This window comes from Bos javanicus, chromosome X (assembly GCF_032452875.1).
Source record: "Bos javanicus breed banteng chromosome X, ARS-OSU_banteng_1.0, whole genome shotgun sequence".
NCBI classification, from domain to species: Eukaryota; Metazoa; Chordata; class Mammalia; order Artiodactyla; family Bovidae; genus Bos; species Bos javanicus.
In genome coordinates, this window is record NC_083897.1 from 131,237,730 (window position 1) to 131,262,670 (window position 24,941).

A 24,941-nucleotide genomic window follows, 5' to 3' on the forward strand; every position below is an offset into this window, starting at 1 on the left:
CTCTGATTTATCTCTTTTCATCACACCTGGCTACCCAGAGTCTCAAATGAAAACCAAAGCAAATTTTAGATATGATTGAAAGTGAGATAATGGGTTAACTCCTTTAATATGAGAACATGAAACTCTGCAGCAAATATTTTTCACCATAGCTAATATCCTTAGAGTTAATTCATGAACATAATTAATAATGGATTTAATTATTGAAAGCCATTTCTTGTATATAAAGTCCTCAAGCTTTTCTATAGGACCTTCAGTATTATAACTTAGAAACAGGATGTTGTCTTTTGCTAAAAATAAAACAAACTGCTTTACTAGAATGTTGAAAATCTCACATACACCTTGTTTAATTGGACGCTAATTGCAGGAGTGCCCATAGTGTATTTTGCCATCACTAAGACTGTCCACTGTTTTTAAAAATTAAAATGGAAACCTCTTGAGAACATGCTATTTTTGAAATGGGAATATTTTCCCTTCTGCCATGGGCCAGAAGGAGTGAAGCAACCACTTTTCTCACGTTGGTTTGGCTCTCTGGCCTCCCTTCCTTATTAAAATCAATGAAAGCAGATGTGAAAAACAGAAAAACATGGTGTGACAGGTCAGAAGTGGATCACGGGAAGAGAGAAGAGGAAGGTAACAGTATTTTATAATGTTAAAAGTTTTAGTGTGGCTCCAATGATATAAAAAAGCCAATAATTATGGGAATACTTTCATTTTATTCTGTTCCTTTTAACAGTTTAATACTTTGTTTGAAAAACATAGGAAACAATTTCAAGTAACATACGTTAAGGTTGGATAGTTGAGAAAACAAGCAAACTTTCCATTGAAAAAATGTTCCACAAACACTTTCTATTTGTGTGAATGTAAAGTTTACTTACGTGAGCTTTCTGCTAGTAGTATTCTCCAAGTTGAATATAGCAGGAAAATATTAGCTGACTTTGATTAAAGAAAAAAGAACGTTTTGGATACATTTCACTTCCATGTATTGTGTAACTCTCTTCTCTCCTCACCTCCCGCCCCTCGTACCCCTCTCTTCACTGGATACTCCATAATTTCATTATTTTCATGCTTCATTTATGTTTTGGACTGGTGACTAATGTCTAGCTTAATGTTATGTCTACATGATGTTTGATAACTGTTTCAAAGTTGAACATTTAGTAAAAAAAAAAAAAATCCTGGTCATCTTGAATAACAGATGCCGGGAAGCTAGTTGGAGTAATGTTTTCCCCAGTTAAGCTACTGAATTGACCATTTGTTTTAGTGTCTGGTGAAAACAACCTTTTCAGGGGAGCAACTCTTTTGGCACCAGAAATTCCACAATATCCTGCCAGAAACCTTCACTTCTTACAGATTCCAATCTGGATTTATTAAGGGAAATGGAGGCTGGTGAGAAAACTGGGATCTGACCAGGTAGAGTCAGGCTGAGGGTCAAAAGGTAGTGGCTTCCTGGCTGCTCTGCTACCATTGTATGCCCAGCACATTCATGAAACTGAACATGTGCTCAATGAGACCGAAGGATGAACTTGGAGAATGGAGAGGCAAGGGAGAAAAATTGTGTGTCAGCACACATACAGTTGCTAAATAAGTTTTTAAAAGCTAAGATTTTAGCAAAAATGGACAAGCAGTTCTATGCATTTATAAATTATCTCGGGGCTTCCCTGGTGGCTCAGTAGTGAAGAATCAGCCTGCCAATGCAGGAGATGTGAGTTTGATCCCTGGGTCAGGAAGATCCCCTGAAGAAGGAAATGGCAACTTGCTCCAGTATTCTTGCCTGGGAAATCCCGTGGACAGAGGAGTCTGGTGGGCTGCAGTCCATGGGGGTCACAAAAGTCAGACACAACTGAGCAACTAAACAACAGCAACTGATTATCTTTGCTTTTAATAATTATGTAGTGTATTAATTTAAATTTCAGTATCAATATGCAGAATTTGGGGTTCTCAGTAGAAAGGTGGCTGGAAAAGGTAAATCATGTTCACTGGTCTAATGGCATTGTCAGCCATTTTAAGTGGAAGTGGACTGCTGGGTCCTTGGCTATGGGAATCAGTTGTATTTTGGAGTGCAATGAAAGATGAGATTGGGAGGCCTTCCACCCTCTAGCTCAGGAGTTGGCAAACTACTGCACATAGTTCAAATAATAGCCTGTCACATGTTTTTGTAAATAAAGTTTCGTTGGAACCCAGCCATGCCATTCATTTATATACTGACTATGGCTGCTCTTACACTATAACCACAAAGTTGTATAGTTTCAACAGAGAACATATAGCCCACAAAAACTTCAAATATTTATTTTCTGATCTCTTACAGAAAAGTTGGTTGAGCCCTGCTCTAGTTTATACAATATCCTTGCCTTTCTGCTCAGGAGGCCAGTTTTTTGTCTCTAGATTATGAAGTGCACACAGTGTACTTCTGTTAAGGAGTCTCTGTTTTATTAGTTTCCACATGGAGCCAAAGCCCCTCCGAGTATACCCTGCAGGAAATGCTTTGAGTTCTGAAATTGAGTTCAGTATTTCTCAAAGCAGGTGTTTCCAAAACAGAGTTTTCTGGCTTTTCTGGGATGAAAGTCACAAGTTGTTCAACTGAAGAAAGGATTTGCTCTGCATTCTATTCAGGTTTCAAAGCAAAATCTCAACTGTGTTCCTAGGAAAGACAGTGCATTTGGTAACTGCATTTTAAAACAACAACAAAAACTGCAAATGGCAAGGAATAAATAGACTTCCATAAGGTAGCTTAACTGCTGAGAAATACTTTTTCTCTCCCTTCCCTGTCTCCTATAACTGCAACTATAACAGCTTAAAAAGATTTTCAGCATTAGAGCCACAGTTCCCCTAGTTAACATCTTGACAGAAAACAGTCTTGATGAGAAACAGGTAGGGATAAAATTTCTTGACAAGCAGATAAGCTTTTTCTTTTTCTGCATTGCCACATAAAATGTAGAGTTGATATTTTCTGAAAATTGTACTGATTGATAATCATTGAATAACTTTCTGACAGAAAAGAGAGTAAATGTGAATAACAAAGACTTTGTTATAAAGTAATATGATGATCTTTTCCTGTGTCATATTAATCCTCAAACTCTTAAGGATGCAAGTCTCAGATTTCTTTTTGAAATTTTATTTTTAGCCTTTTTTAGAGGTGAGATCATGTTTCAATATGACGAAGAAAGCAATATTACCCAGGTAGGTTTTAAAGATTTTTTAATTGCAATTTAAAAATTGAATTCTCAGATATTCAAAGATTTAAGGTTCAAATTATTTATAATATTTTGCATATTTACTTTTATGACCAAATGTAAATAAAGTATGTGTTGTTGAAACACTAGCTTTGTCAGGAGAGCTTGATTTCATGATAATCATGGAGTTTTGTTAAAAATTATGTTTTAGTTTTCACTGGGTTTGCTGCTGAATATGAGTGTTTATATGATATAGTTCTATTGCCAGTCAGAATTTTAAATTATATTAGAAACTCCTAGCAATAGGAAATACCTTGATTCTAAAAATAGTCTCAATCTGATCCTGTTCACTCCCATCTGGGACTCAGACAAGTAGTATCAGCCTTCCCATAACCTAGATTGGTTCAGAAAGTGAAAAGTGAAAGTATTAGTCACTCAGTCCTGTCTGACTCTGTGGGATCCCATGAAGGGTAGCCCCCCAGGATCCTCTGTCCATGGAACTTCTCAGGCAAGAATACTGGAGTGGACTGCCATTTCCTCTCCAAGAGATCTTCCCCACCCAGGGATCGAACCTGTGTCTCCTACACTGCAGGAAGATTCATTACCATCTGAACCACCTGGTTCAGAAGCCCAGATTGGTTCAGAAGATCCCAGCCAAATATGGTTTGTTAATTCCACGAATATTTCCTGAGCACCTACTATGTGCCAGGCAATGAGCTAGGTGCTAGAAATGCAGTGATGGTTGTTACCAAGTATCCCTTTTTACATTCACACAGAGAGCTTTAATAGTGTTCTTTTGGGGGGAATTCTTGAAATAACAAAAGATAGAAATTAGCACGTCAGACTTGCTGATTCAGAATATTTTTTAAAGAAAACATAAAAACAAAGACTGACTCAGCCAATATGTATTCACTCTTTTGCTAGACAACATTTCATGTAGTTAGGAATCACAGTCTTTGGGGTGTAGGTCTTTAGGTGCCCAACAAAACTAAAGAACAACTTCTTGTTAGAAAGTGTTATAAAACAAAACAATGATTGCTATATTCTTAACGATGTTGTGCTTCTAACAGAATCAAGTTATGGCTAATGGCACGGTAACTGGAATCCTGTCTCTAAGGGAATTGAAGTGAGTAATCTTGCAGTTTGATTTAAAACCTAAGACATCAACTCTGGAAAGATACTTGTTGAGCTATCTTTACTTTTGGAAACCAAGAATAGGATAGAGACAGACCCGGAGATATGAAGAATTGGTCCTTGAGTTCTTCACAAACTAACCATAGTAACCTGTTATCAACTAATATCCCCGTGAGGATGTTCTCTTTGATGCTACTGAATTATGTAAGATCTTCACTAAACCAGATTTCGTTTTGCCCACTGTGCAACAAGCTAAAAAACTGAGAAGCCAAGACTTGCAGCAAAGAGAGGGCTTTTTCCTAACGTAGCCACATGAGGAGAACAAGTCTCAGATCTACCTCTCCAAAGGCCAGCAACTTGGGGCATTTATGGAGTAAAAAATAAAGTGGCAGGGCGGTCTGAGGTTGTGGAGTGTGGGGACCATGGCTGGAGAGTGCTGGAGGGTGGAGGAGGGTGTCAGTTGGAGAGAAGGAGGAAAAATCAGAGACAGAGGGCCCCCAGGGTGAGTGACTAGCCAGTCTCAGAAGTTTTGCCTTGGGCCAGCACTTCCTCTGGCCCTTTGCCAGAGGCAGCTGCCTGGGAGTTGCAGTAGCCTAATAAGTAATAAGATTGTTTAACCATAATTTATATCTTGCCATTGGCTGGAACCAATACAGCGTCTTTCTGGTTTGTTTCCCTTGTCATATTAATTAATTTTACCCACATAGGAATCTCTTACTGTACCCAGTATTTCTTCAAAGTGAACACTGCAAGCAATAAATACCATATGCTTCATGTAATTGCTAAAATTCTAACTTGTTTTGAACTTAACGTCATCAATGATCGCCTTCATGTCAATTTCTCATTTTATTAGCAGACAATCAGAACTCAACAAAACTCTGGAAACCTTAAGTGAGGTAATCATAGTACATCCTGTACTTGTTTATAATTATTGTTATTATTTGGGGGAGAGCCTGGAGTTCTGTATTCCTGAGGAGATAGGTCTTCAAATTACCCCCAAATCTGCTGTGTAAAAGAATGAATGGGCAAGTTATATTGCTCCAAAAATCAAAACTAGGCTCAATGGATGGATGTTACACAGGGATAGATTTTCCTTTAAGTAAAACCAAGTTTCTTAAACCGGGGCTTCAGGAGAATGTGCTCCCTTGTGTGGTAGAGAGTTTCCTGACACTAGAGGTATCCAAGTAGAGCCTGAATAGCTTTGATCATGTGTCATTAATCTGGTAGGAATGAGAATTAGATCATTCCTAGGAGTTGTTGTCGTTCTAAGATTCTGTGATGCTGTGATAAATCCTGGGTCATCTTGCCTGATATTTTCAATTATCAAACTAACATTAATACATTTTTTCTTTTGTTTCAGACTTATTTTACAGAGTGTGATGCAGCAGAGTCCCAAAGGTCAGTCATTTTTCATACCTTTTTTATTAAAGATCATTATTTCTCTACTCATGAGAAATAAAGTATGAGGAGTCTTAGGGTACAAATTCAAAGGTATTCCTCTAGAATAAATACACATTAGTGATAGTTTGGATATATAATTTTTTATTTTTCCAAACACATATCACAGTGATATCCATCTTCTCATTTCTTTATGAAGCTCAGAGGGGTGTGGGAGGTGTTGAACCATTTACCTCTGGTTCTATGAAGCTGAGGCTCATCACTGCCCTTAGCCCCACAGGCCACCAATAGGACCAACAAATGGCTCCCAGTGGTCTAGTCAGGGTGAAGGCCACACAGAGAAGAAGGAACATAATATGGAGCTTGATGAGGGACTTCCCTGGTGGTCCAATAGCTAAGTCTATGTGTTCCCAATGCAGGGGGCCTGGGTTCAATCCCTGGTCAGGGAACTATTAGATCCCTGGGAATCTAATTAGTCAGAACTAATAGATCCCATGTGCCGCAGCCAAGAGTTTGCATGCTGCCGCTAAAGATCCCACGTGCCACAATGAAGATCGAAGATTCTGAATGCCACAACTACGACTCAGCACAGCCACATAAATAAATAAAAATATATATTTAAAAAAAGAGACACTCATTTCAATTTTGAAAAAATTATGGAGCTTGGGGAAAGGAGAGAGGAGGAAGGAAAAGATCGGAAAGAATAAGAAATTAAAAAGTTCGTGCAAGGTTGAATCACAGATTGCCTGACAGCTATTTGAGGTTGCACATCATTTGAAATGTTGTTCACTGGCTGTCCTAGCTGCATAAGCCAACAAGAATAGCTTTTAGGTCAGTAGTCTGACCACCTGAATCTTGAGCATTCCATTCTAGTAAAAGTCCTAGAAAATAACAGTTTCTGCTCATCTAATGATTCACTGGTACAAATAATGACAAGTTTCCCATGAAGCTGTAGATTGGATCCCTACCCACCATATGTATTTAGTTATTTCACTTCTCATTATTTGCAACATTAATATTTTGTTCGGCATGCTGCAGTTCATGGGGTCACAAAGAGTCAGACACAACTGAGTGACTGAACTGAACTAAAACCAAGACAAAAGTGAAAAAAGAAACAGAATGTCTTAAATTCCTAGTTATCTGATGACCTAAATGGAACTGCCAGAGTGGTTTTGGATTTAAGAGACCTTGATATTTGTCTAGGCTGGGATGTCAAAGGGCTCTCATGTTGAAAACCCATTGGCCTCCAGAAACCAGGCAAGCCGCCACCGCTCAGACTCTAGGTGTCAGGATACTTGTCTTCGTAACCAGGTTTCCACCCCCACATGTTCATTATGCAGGTAGGCAAAACGAATCAGCAGCTGTGTATGGTCAGAGGGTCTCTGGTTTGCATTCTCTGTGAATGTAAACCTCTCTAAATGCTCTGTCATAGGAAATCTTTGGGGTAAAGTTCCACCCATGGTAGGTGGGTGTTTACAAGCTTATTGGGGTGACATTGCAAGTTAACAGTGTCAGTGTCCCCTTTCCCCACTGTTTGAAAAAGAGCTACAAATATGTAGGTAGGTTTCCAGTTGAGTAATGCTCTGGTTATATATATTTCTCTTTACAGCACAGTAAATTGTACATTCACCATAAAATTGAATAAGACAATGAACATATGTGCTGTGATGGTTGCTTTCCAAACAGTAAAGATTCGACCCATGGGTAAGTTGTCGCTATCTTTATGGCCGTGTTCATTTTCAAATGACTTTGATGTAATCTTTTTCAAATCGAAAATATAATGAATAAATTTACATATGTTACAACTTTCTGTTTTGAGTCTTTTGTCGTTGGGCAGTTGTTAGGGATCTCTAAAAGGTGCTTTTTCCTGCTTTCTCAGTAAAGTCTCAGTATACTGTTTTGGAAATCAGAATAAAACAACCCTATTGAGATAGAGAATTCTATTTGGGGTGCTCGATCGATTGCTGCTGGGATATATTTACTTCGGAATTTCTCTTAGGAGTTGCTGAAGAGCAATTGATACTGCATACAACCCCATATTATTCATTCAATAAATATTTTAAGCACTTATTATTTATATATAATTGTCAATATAATGGAATCCAATTTATTTTATCATCTGTTTCAGACTTAAGTTCTTTCAAATGCCATCAGTGTGAGCATAATACTTGAAGGATCTGAGCTTCTCCCTTGCCTTGTTCTTGACCTTGCATTTTCATACTTTTCCTTTTGTCTCCTCCAGAACAGTGCTGCTGTTCTGCCAGGACCCCCTGCCCTTCCTCCCTGGAGGAGGTAAAGAAACTGCAGTGGTATGTAGCAAATATGCTGATCCTTTTCCTAATAATAATAATAATAATTTAATCACCATGCTGGCTAAGGAATTTTGAAATTTTGATGGTGAAGAAGGGTTTTCAATTTTAGGAAAAAAAGCAATTTTCTTTTGTATGAAGTTTCTGTTGCCTGAAATCAGTGATTTGCAATCTTGGTTGCACATTAGAATCACCTGAGGAGTGTGAAAAATATTCTGCCTTCCCAGCCTCACCACCTGAATGTGTCCTCATATTTAAAAGTTTTTCCAGTGTGGTATAGGAAGAATAGTATCTTAATGTTATTTGTACTTATCTTATTAAAACTGTTTGGACATTTCTTTCATATATTTGGGGCCATTTTTGTATCATTTCTGTGAATTGTGTGTTCATGTATTTTTCCCATTAGATATTTAATCAGTTTTTAAGAGAACTGTATATATTGTGGATAATAGACCTTTGTCTGTGGTATACGTTGCAAATATTTTCTCCCAGTTTGTCAGTTATCTTCTGACTTTGTTTATGAAGTTTTTGTTATGCAAATAAAAATTTTAAATGTACCTAAATTTTATCAATCTTTTATTTTATTGCTTGTGGATTTAGAGGCATTATTTGTAGCCTTTCCCTACACCTAGATATAGAGGAATTCATCTTTGTGTTTTTCTAGTACTTATATGATTTTTGTCTACATTAGATCCACTTGGAATTTATTCTTATTTGGTGGGAGGCATGGGAGTAATTTAATCTTTTCCAAATATCTATCCAGTGGTCCCAGCACCATTTATTAAAAAGTCCACCCTTTCCTCAGTGATCTGAGATGTCACCTTTGTCATATGCTAAAGTTTGGTAGCTATTTGGATTAAACTACAGATGTTAGATGTTAACATTGGGGGAAGCTGGGTGAGGAGTGTATGAATCTCTGTGTTATTTTTGCAGTGTTTCTGTAAGCCTACAATTAGTTCAAATTAAAAATGTTTTAAAATTTTGATTTCTGGTCTCCACCCTCAGTAATTCTGGTTAAATGAGTCTGGGGCATAGCCTAGGGATTAAGAGTTTTAAAAAACTTTCCTGGTGGTTCTAATGGGCAACTGAAGTTGCAAATCACTACCTTAACCTCTGCCTCAGTGGAGGTAAGCAGGGAGATGGATTCTTCAAAATAGTAGATGATCCCAAAAGTCATGGATGGTGTGATCAAAAGTGTATGAAAATATACATGGAAAAACCCAGGAATTGAATGAATGAAAATGCTCACAAGAGTTCCCAGTGATTGGCCTGCCTGCTGGATGGTCATTTTCTTGTTTACTTTTTTTTTCTTTGCAGCATTTTGTATACTTTTCTACAGATAAAAATTGTATTTTTTAAAAAAGGACATGAATTTTTTAATATGAAACTTCTCATATGGGAATAAAAGGCTAAGTGTAGCCTGTCTGCCCTTTGTGGACCAAATTTCTGGGATATATTGAAACATTAGGCACCTAGGAGTAGCTGAAGAACTTTAGTTAAGGATATGTAGCATTTTATGTAATAAAGGTAAAGAGTACTTGAGTTTTAAGCTTAATATACCCCCATCAAGGTGGAGGGTTGAACCCCACTTGGGAGATGGAATTTCTGAAAGCATCAGGATCCAATGAGGAGACTTTACTGTCACCTCAGGACCAACTAAATCAGACACTGAGGAGAAGGCCACAGAAATCTCTAATTTTTAAAAGGTCCTCTGGGTAATTCTCAGGCACAGCCAAGATTGGGAACCACTGGGCTAAAGTAACATTAAGGGTGTAGCTGATGTATAAGCTGGGACCACCCCTTTGGCCCCAGCTTGATTCATTTTTTTCATTCAGCAACATTTCTTCATCAGGTACTGTATGCTAGTTAGTACTTTGGCAGGCTATGCAGTATAAAATTGATTCTGGCAGATTTCTGTGCTCATCAATTTCACACAAAATTGTATATTGTTAATTCCAACTCAAGATTTTCTTGAAACAAAATTCAGTAAGTTGAAGCAAAAAATGGCTGTGTGATTTACCTTTCCCAGTGTCACCAATGCATGTGAATGACCTAAATTTGAAGTTTCTTGGAAAGGAAAAGCTTATTTGTGAACCACCAAGACCAGTATGAGAATTTCCTGAAATTAAAAACTCTACTGTACAAATCAATAATAATTATTTTTACATATTTTTCTATTGATCAATATGCAGAAGATTGTAATTGTAATTAACAGAATTATGTACTTTGTAAAAAGTGTAAGAAAAAATTGAAGAACATTTTATTGTTACTGACTAATTTAGAGCTGCTTTTCAGTTTACTCCTTACCCCTTTGAGCTCAGTGTTAATACTGAGTTGACACAAGAGTTAGTGAGTTAGTGTATCTATTATGGATGGACACACATAGTTTTGAAATGGGTATGCTTTAGTTTCTAAGTCAAATCAGTTGTCTTAAAAATGATGAGCCAGTTTTGTCAGTGTGGATTTGAATATTACAAGAAAATTACATTTTGGTATTTGATTCTAATTTTAGAAAAATGTTAAGTTTGTTTGAAACAGTTTGGGCCTGTGATTCCATTTTTTTTTTAAGAATAAATTTTGTGAAATCTAAAAAGACTCCTAGTATATGGAAACCACCAGTTTGGTTGCAGGGCATTCAACAGCTCCCTTCCCAAGAAGTACCTGGCAGTGGTACATGCTCTTCTCAACTGACTGAAAAGTGATGACGTGTAGAATCAGGGAGTAGCAGTGAACAAGTGAAGCAGAACTGTGAATTCAAAAAAGAGCATCCCTCCTGGCTAATTCCTCTCCTGGGGAGAAGGTGGTGGAAGTGGGCAGGGGCAGGAGACCATTGGCAGGTACAGAGAGGATCTGCAAATGCAAGTCCACAACGGAGCCGTGTCGCCTTGGTGGTGTCACATGGTTGCCACGAGAAGAGCTTAGCCTCTGTAGCTTGTTTGTGTCTCATATGCATCTCTCTGATTCTTGCCTTTAGTGACCTGCAGGATCCCGTTGAGTGTCTCGCTCGTCATCCACACGGCCCACCATTCTCTTCTTCCAGCAATGCCATCCCAGTTGCTCCTCCGGCCACCATTGTGTCCCAGATCTCTAGTGCCTTCTCTTTTGCTGAGCCTCTAGCTCATCCAGTTGTAACCCAGAGCCCTCACTCTCCAACAGGGGTGATTCCACTACCTTCTCCCCAGCCTTCAGCTCCCATAACTTCCAGCCCAGCCATTGATATGCCCCTGCCATCTGGAACTGTCTCTTCCCCTAAGCCTCCACCTGATCTTCCCCTCACCCTGTCCCCTGGGAAGTCGTCAGCCCCCTCTCCAACCACGTCTGCCCCTGTGAACGTCAACATGACCGGCATACCTCCTGACAAGACAGGTAAATATGACAAGCCACACTGCTCCCATGTTTTTGTCATTCGAGCCACCTGAAACCCAGCTGCCTGCCAAATTATGATGTCTGCAATGAGACCACATTAAGCCTTTCTTTTTGTGATGTCTGCTTGATTTTGAGAGCTTTCCTTTGGGCATTCGTAGAACACAGATACAGTTGAGATTGATTGTTTGGCCAAGATAAATAGCTCTGAGGCAAACACAGATCTCATTTTATCCAGATGAGTTATTTTACAGGTTTCTTTCTCCTGCAAAAGGTGGGTCACTGTTTTCAACATTCTGAAGAGACCAGTTTTCAACCATTAAAAGCAGGAACTCCATTTAGACAAAACAAAAGAAAAAAATTGATGTTCTTGAAATGGCACAGAATGCCAGAGCTGGCGATGAGCCAGAGGAGCCATGAGAAGGGGAAGACCATTCAGAAGACCTCAGGGCAGGTCTGCCTAGGCCCTCACAGGTGGTGGGATTTGGAATAAGCCTTTTAGCTCCTCCTGACTGAGCCTGGTCTACCTTAAGATGGAAATAACCACACTAACCACATAGGTTTGGAATAATGGTGAATATGAGAATGCCACAGAAACTGCACCAGGCTCCCGGACACAAAGTACGCTTGAGAGTGAAAGGATAAAGGGAAGAGGGAAGGAAGCAGAGAGAATTCTGCATAATCTCTGGAGTTTAAGTCCAGTGAATAAGATATAGCAGGTCTTCCTCTAGAATTTGGAGGGTGAAGCAAAGTGAAATTCTTGGAGACACGAGACTTGAGCTGTTGTGTTCTCGCCTCCTCTGCCTCAGGCAAGCCTGTCCAGGAGATCTGGAGCCTCTGCCAAATGGCTTGAGATTTTTTTTGAATTCCACAAGAGAGGAATGATGAAATATGATATGCCACCTCAATAGCATGTCTAGTATGCAGCTGTGCATAAACAGACAGAAACTTGGGGCATTTTTTAAGTCTTAAGTGAAGTGAAAATAATGCAAAAGCAAATATTTAGTTTGCACATCATGTTTATAATAGTGTTTTATTGTGTGGATAAAGATTAGAAGGGAATATGCAAAATAAGAAATAGGATGTTAAGTGGTAGAATTTAGCAACTTCATTGTTAGGAGACATACAGATAGCCAGTAGACACTTGAAAAGATGCTCATCATTGCTAATTATTATGGAAATGCAAATCAAAACTATAGTGAGGTATCACCTCACACCAGTCAGAATGGCCATCATCAAAAAGTCTATAAATAATAAATTCTGGAGAGGATGTGGAGAAAAGGGAACCCTCCTACACTGTTGGTAAGAGCCTACTATAACATTTATGAACATGTTTTCCTTACCCTGGGGCAAATACCTAGGGTTGGGTTTTCGAGGTCACAGAGTCTATGTATGTTTCTTTATGAGTGATTTTTCCATTATGTTTTCATAAAGTGATTTGGTTCTCTTGTTACAGAAATTGTTCATACCAGCAGCATCAGTGTTTCTGATCTTGAGAACCAAGTGTCCCGGATGGAGCGGGCTCTGTCCTTAGGCAGCTTGGAGCCTAAACTCGCAGGACAAATGATAAACCAAGTCAGCCGACTCCTTCATTCTCCGCCCACCTTGCTGGCCCCTTTGGCCCAAAGGTATGACTTAGCACACTGATATGGTCATGAGAGGGGATCTTCTAATAATAATGATGCTTCTAGATGATTAATTATACCCAAGTATTTTTCTCCCACTTATGAGGTTAATAATGACTTGTTAAGTTTCTTTTCTGTATTCTGCTTACACTGGGGAAAACAATTCAGTCAGAGTGCTGAATTTGAACTGCTACTTCTCTTTACAGATTGCTAAAAGTAGTGGATGACATTGGCTTACAGCTGAATTTTTCAACCAAGACAATAAGTCTGACCTCCCCTTCTTTGGCTCTGGCTGTGATCAGAGTGAATGCCAGTAATTTTGACACAACTACTTTTGCTGCCCAAGACCCTGCGAATCTTCAGGTACATCCTAATTTATTGTAGGAAAGACCTTTTCTTTTATATGTTTATAGTCCTCATGTACTTCATGATTAAAGCCATTACTATTTATACCATGGGTGATATTCAAAATATTTAGCATCTAGAACAATGAGGCATCACAGAATCAAAAGAAGGACATTGTGTAATATCATATAAGAAACGAATCGCCAGTCCAGGTTCAATGCAGGATACAGGATGCTTGGGGCTGGTGCACTTGGATGACCCAGAGGAATGGTACGGGGAGGGAGGTGGGAGGGGGGTTCAGGATGGGGAACATGTGTATACCCGTGGTGGATTCATGTTGATGTATGGCAAAACCAATACAATATTGTAAAGTAATTAGCCTCCAATTAAAATAAATAAATTTAAATTAAAAAAAAAAAAGAAGGACATTGGCTGGAGCAAGATCTCAGAGGTCCTCATTGCACCCATTGTTAACCCTTTAGCAACTGGATTGTGGAAGTTTGGGGGGAAGTGGGGGAGGTGTCCAGTGGGTTCTAGGCAGTTGGGAGTGTGCAGGGACACCAAATGTGTCCCTACTTTTCAACCCATTTCAATATTTTAACCTATTGAAATAGTGGTGCTGAATATCAATCCTGCTTCTAGTGTTTTCTATCCACCTATTAGAGGGATGGGTAGGTGGGGCTGCTGAAAACATGCGAGTAAAACCAAGTCTTGTCTTTTAACTTCATTTTTGTAGTCTTCCCTTTACAAATTTTGTGCATGTGGTTCTACAGTGACTTTGCCCTAACAGGTCACTAAGTTGGTATGTTTGCTACTGTCGTCTCCCTGGGCTCCCTGTGCAGTTATCCTGAACTTTATCTTTTCCCCAAGCTTTACTGAGATATAATTGACATATAATATCCTGCACTTTCTGATTGTTTCTGCATTTCCTTTATCCATAAAATGTTTTCTCTCCTGATCCAAAGCCTCATCTCCCTATCACATCTCCCTACACAGCCTCTAATTCCATAGTAATCAGAGAAACCAGAACCAATTGTACGTAGAGATACCACAAATAAATGCCTTTACAGGACCCTCCATCTTAATTACTTGTTGTGTTTTCCCTGTCCTCATTATACGAGCCCCAGACATTTTTATAATCTTTTGCTTCATTTTCAGGTTTCTCTGGAAGCTCAGGCTCCAGAGAACAGTATTGGCGTTATTACTTTGCCTTCATCGTTGATGAGTCATTTACCAGCTGATGCTGTGGAGCTGGCTTCCAGGGTGCAGTTCAACTTTTTTGAAACTCCTGCCCTGTTTCAGGTAAAGTTGCCTCTAATTGCTCTTGGTTTAGATTCTGGGAGACTGGAGTTTTATTTCTTATAATCCTCCAATATTCTTAAGCTGGCATGCATGCCAAGTCCCTTCAGTTGTGTCTGACTCTGTGCAACTCTGTGGGCAGTAGCCTGCCAGGCTCCTCTGCCCATGGGATTCTCCAGGCAAGAATACTGGAGTGGGTTGCCATGCCCGCCTCCAGGGAATCTTCCCGACCCAGGGATCGAACCTACATCTCTTATGTCTCCTGCATTGGCAGGCAGCTTCTTTATCACTAGTGCCACCTGGGAAGCCCATTCTTAAGTCTACTATAAGTCAGATGGATTGATGAAAAGCTGTAGTTTATTTTTAAACAGGACCTAATGATGCTGTTGAGGATAAATAACAATAACCAACACAAAGTATTTATCAATTGCTGTGCAGTATCATAAACACTTAGAAATGCTAACTCTAATCCTCTCAACAACTCCCTGAGGGAGAAACTATTAAACTATTAACCTCATTTTACAGATGAGGACATAGAGGCATAGAGAGGTTAGGTAACTTGCTTAGGAATACAGTTTAAATGGCTTAATGTTATTATGTTCCTTTAAGATTCATGAGGGTCTCGTGTCAGTCTATGAAATTTAATTCAGTTTTTAGAGCATACTATAGTGGAACAAGCTCTGCTTCTCATTATGGTCCTTGGGGAAGTCACTTTACTCCCTGTCCCTGAATTCCTGACATAGGCAGTAAAATAAACAGTGTTGACTAAATAGTCCTTAGGGTCCCTTCTGGGCTTCCCTCGTAGTTCAGTCAGTAAAGAATCTGCCTGCAATGCAGGAGACCTGGGTTCGATTCCTGGGTTGGGAAGATCCCCTGGAGAAGGAAATGGCAACCCACTCCAGTATTCTTGCCTGGAGAATCCCATGGACGGAGGAGCCTGGCAGGCTACAGTTCATGGGGTCGCCAAGAGTCAGACACAATTTAGCGACTAAACTACTAACTAGGGTCCCTTCTAACTCTTAAATTGTCTGATAACATTTCATTTTCTCTTGCCATCTTGTTGATTCTTTGATGTGCTAGGACCCTGCCTTGGAGAACCTCTCTCTGATCAGCTATGTCATTTCCTCAAGCGTTGCGAACCTGACAGTCAAGAACTTGACAAGAAACGTGACGGTTACCTTAAAGCATATCGACCCGAGCCAGGTGAGAGGGGTCTGTCTGGTCTGTGTGCCTTGGCCAGAGACACCTCATGCAAACTCTCCCTGTGTGACTTAGCCTGAAAAAAGTCGGTCCAGCAGCACCTTACACCCAGTTAGGGCTGTGTGTGAGACTAGAATCATGCTCATAGGGTTTGAGCGTGCCTAATAACTGCCTTCCTACTTTCTAGGAAGGAGCAGTGTAAAAAGCAAGCTCTTATTGCCAATTTTCAGTGCATTTAGATCTGCAGCTCCAGGTCTGATTCTCACCTCCAAAGAGAAAGCATCTTGCAAAGTCCAGTTCACTGAGCATCATCTATGACCTCGCTGCTCAGAGTATGGTTTGCAGACCTGCAGCTCCCCTGGGAGCTTGCTAGAATGCAGACTCTTGGGCCCACCCCAGACCCAGTGAATCAGAATGTGCCTTTTAACACAAGGCAATTGCACCCAATGGCTGAGGTTAAAAAGTGCTGACCTATATGAGACTCACTGACTTCTAGAGACCCGTATAAAATAAGAACTCCCCTAAAATCTAGAATGAGATTCTGAAATGTTCAAATGTCATTTTTTTCTAATTGCTTTTCAGTTTTTTTCAGTTGGATAAATTATTGGTAATGTGTCCTTCTGTTACAGGATGTCTTAACAGTGAGATGTGTATTTTGGGACTTGGGCAGAAATGGTAGGTTCCAGACGTAACTTTTTCAAAGTCTTGAGTGGGAAAGGGGAATGGGGAGGAAGGAGCAGTGATTGGTGCAGTGGCCTTTCTGCAGGGACAGACACTCTTTCCCATGCCCCCTAGGTGGCAGAGGAGGCTGGTCATCTGATGGCTGCTCTGTCAAAGACAGGAGGCTGAATGAGACCACCTGTACCTGCAGCCACCTTACAAGCTTCGGCGTTCTGCTGGTAACATCCCCACTTTGCCTGGCCTTAGATTCTGGGTCTGAGGGGTAGCTGGGCATTGTGCTATGAAGTCTATCTGGTGGATGACTTGATGGATCAGCAGATTTCATGATACTGTGGCAAAGTTAAAGACCAATGAAATGACTCTTCTAATATGCATATATACTTGAAGAAAAATATTTGAACAAAGTATTTTTTCTTATTCTAATTTTACATTTAAGTTCTTTTTAAAATAGCTATAAGAGGGCTAGGGAATTCAGATTAAAATGGGTAATGAAAATGGTTTAGTTGGCAGTGTACTTTAAAATTTTTATAAAACATGACATAAATTCTCTTATTTAATCTACCCAACAATCCTACAATATAGGTAGAATGGGGTGTTTTTATTGTCATTTTAAAGACTCATTTGTGAGGTAATTGTCCACAGTCATAGACTAAGAAATATAAGAGCCAGAAGTCAAATTCACATCTTTAGGCTCTAGCCTGGGGCTTCTGCAGAGCACCATAATGTAGTGATCAAGTACATGGGCTTTGAAGTCAGCCAGACCTGGATCCTGGTTCCTCTACTTCGTAGCTTTGTGACCCTGAGCAAATTACTTAACCTCTCTGGGTCTCATTTTTTATTATCTCAACAGGATGATAATAATTGTGCCTACCTTGTAGGCTTGTTGAACAATCTTAGACTACCCAATAATGTAAATTATAACTGTGTCATTTATTTTAAAATATTTGGTCTTGAAAGCAATATTTTCTTTTCTAGGACTTGTCTCGAACATCCTTGCCACCAGCTCAGATGATGGCCCTAACATTTATTACCTATATTGGTTGTGGGCTTTCATCAATTTTTCTGTCAGTTACTCTTGTAACCTACATAGCCTTTGAGTGAGTATCCACAACTAGAAACTGGATTATATGATGTAGTGGTCACCTCAGTGGCCAAAATGTATTAAATAAGTGCTCCTTGGCCTAGCTTACCCTGTCCACCCCTCTAGTGGGGCCATGTATATGTGAAACTTAATGGGACTTTGGTTTACATGCTTACTTACTTCCAGTAGTTTGTACACTCACTGAAGGCAGGAGTTGTGTCTTAATCATCCTTGTACCCTAAAATGATGCTTGGTACCTAGTTGACATTAAGTGAGAAATGAAAGATAGATGCAGACCTGGAAAAACAAGAGCTTACAATGTGAAACAGGCCATAGCTCCATACACAGCAGAAGAGCTGTGTTTAATATATTGTTTCTAAATTATACCAAGCAAACACAAAAGATTAAATACATTAATGGGTGTGGGGATGAAGAAGAATAAAGGATATCAAGCCTCCCTGAAAAATATAGATACAAATTGGGTGCAGCTTTGTAGGTCAAAGAAAGAATGACATTCCAGATGACAGCATCTCCTTGGCTTACCAGAATGGTCCCTTTGGTTACTTTGTTGGGGGGGGGGTGGGTGGGATTCCAATAAATTCTGTCAGAAAAGAAGGAAACATAGGCACTTTTTTTACATTTGTGCTTAGTCATTCAGTCTTGTCTGACTCTTTGCAACCGCATGGACTGTAGCCCACCAGGCTCTTCTGTCCATGGGATTTTCCAGGCAAGAATACTGGAGTGGGTTGCCATTTCCTTCTCCAGGGGCTCTTCCCAACCCAGGAATCGAACCAGGTTCTCCTGCATTGCAGGCAGATTCTTTACCAGCTGAGCTACCATGGAACCACCTCCCCAACACTATTTTAAATGAAACAGTATATAAGTTCTGGGGTTTAGATTTTTGGACACTAATCAGGAAATACACAAATTCACTTTTAGTGCCAAACTTAGGGTCCAGCTGTGAGTACAGATCTTCTAGTGGACCGTTAGAAGGATTAATGACACTAAATTACTATAAGGCCAGCCATTACTCAGAATGATCTCACCAGATCTAATTTCACACACGTAAACATGTACATGTCATCAATTAACTGTATTTTCCTCTGCCTGTTTCATTTAGCTATAGTTTGAACTCTTGTTTCCATGATTTCATTTTAACTAGTAACATAAAATAACAGGAGAATCTGGCTATGTTTTGAAGATCTGAATAGAGGAGCCTATTGTATGAGAAGCAGCGATGCTTCCAGGAGTTTGGGAGAAATGGGGGTAGGTGCTCATGAGACTCTACTACATACTATTTGAAAGGGTGGGTCAGTAGTCAGCATGTTAAAGATTCCATAGAAATATAAACATAAAATTTCCACATGGTTATCACAGATGATTCCGTTTAGATTTTTCCTTTGTTGCTATTGTTAGTTGTAATGCCTCCACCTACCCACCACACACACACATACAGACATGCACTCAAAGAGAAGAAATTTATGCATATAGACAGTCACCAAAGAATAAAAATAAATCACTTTGAACTCAGACATGCTAGCTCACATAAGCATCAGCAGACTGTGATGCTAATTCTTTTCTTGTCCTTTCCTTTTAGAAAGATCCGGAGGGATTACCCTTCCAAAATCCTCATCCAGCTGTGCGCAGCCCTGCTCCTGCTGAACCTGGTGTTCCTCTTGGACTCGTGGATTGCTTTGTATGACATAAGAGGCCTCTGCATCTCAGTGGCTGTATTTCTGCATTATTTTCTCTTGGTCTCATTCACATGGATGGGCTTGGAAGCATTCCATATGTACCTGGCCCTTGTCAAAGTGTTTAATACTTACATCCGAAAATACATCCTTAAATTCTGCATTTTTGGTTGGGGTATGTATTATTTTTGCTCACACATTGCCTGGGCTTTTCCTGCTTTTTCTCCAGTGTTTTGATTTTTAATCAAATAGAAACATTGATGAAGCAGGTCACACTTGGCAGGTTTCTAAAACAGCTTTATTCTTCTTTTCATGTTTCATTGCCCAAAGAGGAGCCTCGTCAAGTCTATTTCTAGAACACCTGTATATTTATGCTGGATTGGTTATGACCGCAACACTCTGAGGTTAGGGCTATGAATCTTTTTTGTATCTCTAGTGACTAGAACTGGGGCTGGCACACAGAAGGCGCTCAGTCACTTGAAAATATTAGCTTGGTGATAATGAGGTCAGACTGTCAGTCCCTGAGCTCCCAACTAGCCTCACTCTGCTCTGTACCTCCCAGATTCACACACATGCACAGCCGTGTGCTCAGCAGGGCAGAGAGAGAACATACAGATAAAGTCTAATGTAACTTCATCACCATACCAGCCCAGTATTCCTGATTATGCCACCTGTTGATTGTTGGTCACTAAATCTTAGATGCCCCAAGATCTTGAAGAGTTCTTCATTCAACTCTCCACCAAATGTAGGAACCTCCTGGACTTGACTTAGTTTTGACTAGAGATAATTTGACCTCTGCTTGAATACTTCTATTATTGGGGAGCTCATTACTTTAATTACAAACAAGATTCTACTGAGTGCGTTTGAGAGATCTTTCAGGCTTTATTGAATACTTCATGAATTGGGCAGCATCCCGTCTAGCAGACAGAAAGGAGATTTGAGGAGCTGTACTAAGTGAAAGACTTTATAGGCAGAAGGAAGCAGGAACAAGGAAGTCAATCTGGGCAAAAAGTGGGTTGGTTATTGCAAGCTTACTTTCCTCTGAGGATTTCCAGGGTCTCTCAGACAGGTTACCTAACTAGTGATGATTGGGCAATTTCTGATTGATTGGTTTAAGATTTCATTTCTGGGAGAGCCAAAGCTGTGATGGAGTTAAGTCTCAGTTCGGTGAACTGTGGCTAGCATAAGCAACTCGATTTTGGACCTGTTGTCTTATTTTTAATACCTTACAAGACAGCCAGTGACCATTTTCTAAAGCTCTACAGTTCTGGTTTTCCATTAAGTTCACTTGGCTCTCTGGTAGCACTTACCCATCGATCTTGGTTTTGCTCTCTTAGGAAAAAAATAATAAGCTGACACTTCCGCTGAACAGTCCTTTAGATAATCAACAAGTAATATATAACATTATGTATAATACTTTATGTCTCGATGTATTTTCACACAAGTAACCCCATAAAAAATAAGCCAGGGGAATTCCCTGGCGGTCCAGTGGTTTGGACTCTACACTTCCAATGCCAGGAGGCCTGGGTTCAATCCCTGGTCAGGGAACTAGGATCCTGAAAGCCCCAAGGTACGGGCGGTTATTGCTAATACCAGGTGAAGACGTGATTTACCCTAATTCCCACAGCTCAAGAACAGCTGAGGCTGGCTTTCTCATCTCTTAGGCATGCCCTTCTACTGCATTAGAGCTGCCACTCCTCTCAGACTCCTCCATCTTCTTCAGGCTAAATATTCCTTCACATATTCCCTACACAACAGATTACCTCCCTTGTCATCCTGCCTGTTGTTATATCTTTGTGAAGGGTACAGAACAACCCCTTTCCACAAGATAAGTCACTTATTCCCAGAAAAATAAGTCACTGCTTCTGATCTTGGGCATGGATTTTGTCTTCTTTGTAGAATTCAGAAACATCAGGTTCCCTTGTCAAGGACAAGCTCCACACCCTCAATATTTTATTTTTAGGAAGGAGTCTCCCTTAGAAAGTCACCATATGTCAGTGTCTCCATAATGTCCAAATACAAAAGAATTTAATGAAATATCATGTTAGATGGTACCAGGTAGCTGTCTTTATTTACCAGAGCCTTGAGATTGGATGTCAGGCTGGTCTGTGTGCACAGAGTGTGAGATGTTGGAATGGGGTGGGGGATGATGAGGTGGAGGGCTGAGGACTTGGACTCCTGTCCAAGTCCACTATAAGAAAGGAGGAGACTCCTCATTATGCTTCCTGTTAATGGAAGTGCCCTGGGCCCTTGAGAGAGCCAGTGGTGGCAATCAACACCCCCAAATAACTAGGGCAGGCTTCTCAGTCCATCAGCAGATTCCAGATAATCAGTTGAAGACATTGGGATTCATAACGGAAGGTTTTCCAGAAGTTGCTGCTGCTGCTAAGTCGCTTCAGTCGTGTCCAACTCTGTGCGACCCCATAGACGGAAGCCCACAAGGCTCCCCCGTCCCTGGGATTCTCCAGGCAAGAACACTGGAATGGGTTGCCATTTCCTTCTCCAATGCATGAAAGTGAAAAGTGAAAGGGAAGTCGCTCAGTCGTGTCCGACTCTTAGCGACCCCACGGACTACAGCCTACCAGGCTCCTCCATCCATGGGATTTTCTAGGCAAGAGTACTGGAGTGGGGTGCCATTGCCTTCTCCGTTCCAGAAGTTACTAAAAACCAAACTAGGTTAATTCTTTGGTTTACATTTTGGAGTTTGCCTGCCACCTGACCCTTAAAATTACATTCCAGGTGGGTAAGGGTAAGTGGGTTGCCATTTCCTTCTTACTCATATGCCGTCCAGTTAGCAGGAGTGGAGGGGGTCTCTGGTCTGTGCTTGTTTAGGATCCAAGCTGCTAGAGACTCTGTCTCAGGACAGGGCTTCCAAGATTGCCCTCAACTGGGGAGAAAAGAGTAGAGAATCTCACAAGTGGTTTTATGGTCTAGGCCTAGAGGGTGAGCAGATCACTTATGTCCATAGTCCACTGGACAAGACCTAGTCAGGTGGCCACATACACCCACATGCGGGAGGCAGAGAAACTGGGTGTGATGAATTGCTATGCTATTTCAGAAGAAAACAGAAAATCTCCACTCTTTTTTTCTCACCACCTTTAGTTATTAGAACTATGTGTGATCAGTGGTTCCTGTCTTCCAGGCATCCCAGCTGTGGTTGTGGCCATCGTCCTGATTATATCTCCAGATAACTATGGGCTTGGATCCTATGGGAAATTCCCCAACGGGTCACCTGATGACTTGTGAGTACAAAGCACGACATGAAATTTTAAGTGAATTGGAAAGCAGAATTCTCCAAAAAATGGAGGATCTAATCAGCATATCAGGTGGCTCTCATCCTAATAAAATCCAGTAATATTTACAGCAGACTTTGCAATTATATATGTAAAGAGATCAGCTAGTTAGAAAAGTCATGCTGCTGCTGCTGCTACTGCTGCTAAGTTGCTTCAGTCGTGTCCGACTCGGTGCAACCCCATAGACAGCAGCCCACCAGGCTTCCCCGTCATACTACTACTTAAGTATTTAAAAATTGAATTATATTTCAAAATACTTTTATAAGCCTCTGATAAAAATAAAATACAAGCTATACTATATTAGTAAAGATTCATGGAATAGACTTACTAGGATTGAAAGAGGATAAAATCTTTTAGTGTTTTCAAATAATATTTTTAAAATACTTTCAATCACCAGATTTCCTGAAATAAACTCTCTTGGATTTCTTCCCTTAGAGCTGTTAAGTGGCTATGGAGGTCAGAGGTTTTATCCTTTTTTAAATTTTGTGCTTATAGGATAATGTTTCAGTAAAACAATATAGGTTCATTGTTACCATTTTCAACCATATTTCAGCAAGAAAAAACCAAAACACATGTTTTCCCTGTTTTTCCCCCCAATTCCAGTTGCTGGATCAACAGCAATGCTGTATTCTATATCACGGTTGTGGGGTATTTCTGTGTGATATTTTTGCTGAACATCAGCATGTTCATTGTGGTCCTGGTTCAGCTCTGTCGAATTAAAAGGAAGAAGCAACTGGGAGCCCAGAGAAAAACTAGTATTCAAGACCTCAGGAGCGTCGCTGGCCTTACATTTTTACTAGGAATTACTTGGGGCTTTGCCTTCTTTGCCTGGGGACCAGTTAATGTCACCTTCATGTATCTCTTTGCCATCTTCAATACCTTACAAGGTAAGCTCTACAGCAAAAAATAAACACTGGATGACTCATTCGAACGGAAAAATATTGCAAGTAAAAGTTAGAGTATCTGCAAAGTAGCTTAAGATACAGGGAGGGGATATATGTATTTGTAGGGCTTCCCTGATGGCTCAGATGGTAAAGAATCTGCCTGCAATGTGAGAGACCCAGGTTCGATCCCTGGGTTGGGAAGACCCCTTGGAGGAGGAAATGGCAACCCACTCCAGTATTCTTGCCTGGAGAATCCATGGACAGAGGAGCTTGGAGGGCTCACAGTCCATAGGATCACAAAGAGTTGGATACAACTGAGTGACTAATCCTTTCCCTATATGAAATAAAAAGGCACTTACTCCTTGGAAGGAAAGTTATGACCAACCTAGGTAGCATATTCAAAAGCAGAGACATTACTTTGCCAACAAAGGTTCGTCTAGTCAAGGCTATGGTTTTTCCTGTGGTCATGTATGGATGTGAGAGTTGAATTGTGAAGAAGGCTGAGTGCCGAAGAATTGATGCTTTTGAACTGTGGTGTTGGAGAAGACTCTTGAGAGTCCCTTGGACTGCAAGGAGATCCAACCAGTCCATTCTGAAGGAGATCAGCCCTGGGATTTCTTTGGAAGGAATGATGCTAAAGCTGAAACTCCAGTACTTTGGCCACCTCATGCGAAGAGCTGACTCACTGGAAAAGACTCTGATGCTGGGAGGGATTGGGGGCAGGAGGAGAAGGGGACGCCAGAGGATGAGATGGCTGGATGGCATCACTGACTTGATGGACGTGAGTCTGAGTGAACTCCAGGAGTTGTTGATGGACAGGGAGGCCTGGTGTGCTGCGATTCATGGGGTCGCAAAGAGTCGGACATGACTAAGCGACTGATCTTATCTCATCTGATGTGATACATGGACTTCTCAGGTGACTCAGTGGTAAAGAATCTGCCTGCCAAGGGTTCGATCTCTAGGTCGGGAAAATCCCCTGGAAGAGGAAATGGCAACCCACTTCAGTGTCTTGCCTGGAGAATTCCATGGACAGAGGAGCCTGGCGGGCTACAGTCCATGGGGTCACAAACAGTCAGACACTAATTAGTGACTAAACAGCAGCAGCATATATCTTCATCTGGCTGATTCACATTGTTGTACAGCAGAAACTAACATGATATTGTAAAGCATTTATACTCCAATAAAAAAAATCAAGTAAAATAAAAAACAGATTTATTTTTTAGAAAGGGTGCTCTGAGATCGTTGGAAGAAAGGCCAAATTCACTAAATTCAAGAAGTGGTCCCTTTCCCTCCTTACCATCACTGCCTCCTGGGAGGGAACAAGGATATCAAGGGGAACCTACCAGTAACTGTTTCTGGGAGAGTCAATCACTCTTCCGTCACCTGGTTCCTTATCTTTTTTTTTTGTTTAATTTTGCTACTGAAGTATAATAGACCATGCATACAGAAAAGTACGCATACCATAAATGTC

General features: G+C 40.4%; 1 protein-coding gene across 10 annotated transcripts in view; it reads left to right on the forward strand.

Moving 5' to 3' along the window:
• The window catches only part of ADGRG2 (adhesion G protein-coupled receptor G2), a 127,509-nt gene that overhangs the window by 92,398 nt on the left and 10,170 nt on the right, over window positions 1-24,941 (forward strand). For 9 of the 10 annotated variants that reach the window (XM_061408007.1, XM_061408006.1, XM_061408010.1 and 6 more), the window contains 17 exons: window positions 3,119-3,174; window positions 4,238-4,293; window positions 5,155-5,197; window positions 5,662-5,699; window positions 7,309-7,403; window positions 7,942-8,008; window positions 10,983-11,374; window positions 12,828-12,999; window positions 13,203-13,359; window positions 14,500-14,643; window positions 15,721-15,843; window positions 16,470-16,515; window positions 16,636-16,739; window positions 17,497-17,618; window positions 19,200-19,468; window positions 22,436-22,535; window positions 23,190-23,473. In XM_061408007.1, coding sequence (XP_061263991.1) covers window positions 3,119-3,174; window positions 4,238-4,293; window positions 5,155-5,197; window positions 5,662-5,699; window positions 7,309-7,403; window positions 7,942-8,008; window positions 10,983-11,374; window positions 12,828-12,999; window positions 13,203-13,359; window positions 14,500-14,643; window positions 15,721-15,843; window positions 16,470-16,515; window positions 16,636-16,739; window positions 17,497-17,618; window positions 19,200-19,468; window positions 22,436-22,535; window positions 23,190-23,473 — 2,268 coding nt within the window. The remainder of the gene's footprint in view (window positions 1-3,118; window positions 3,175-4,237; window positions 4,294-5,154; window positions 5,198-5,661; window positions 5,700-7,308; window positions 7,404-7,941; window positions 8,009-10,982; window positions 11,375-12,827; window positions 13,000-13,202; window positions 13,360-14,499; window positions 14,644-15,720; window positions 15,844-16,469; window positions 16,516-16,635; window positions 16,740-17,496; window positions 17,619-19,199; window positions 19,469-22,435; window positions 22,536-23,189; window positions 23,474-24,941) is intronic. The other variant, XM_061408012.1, reaches the window with a different exon arrangement.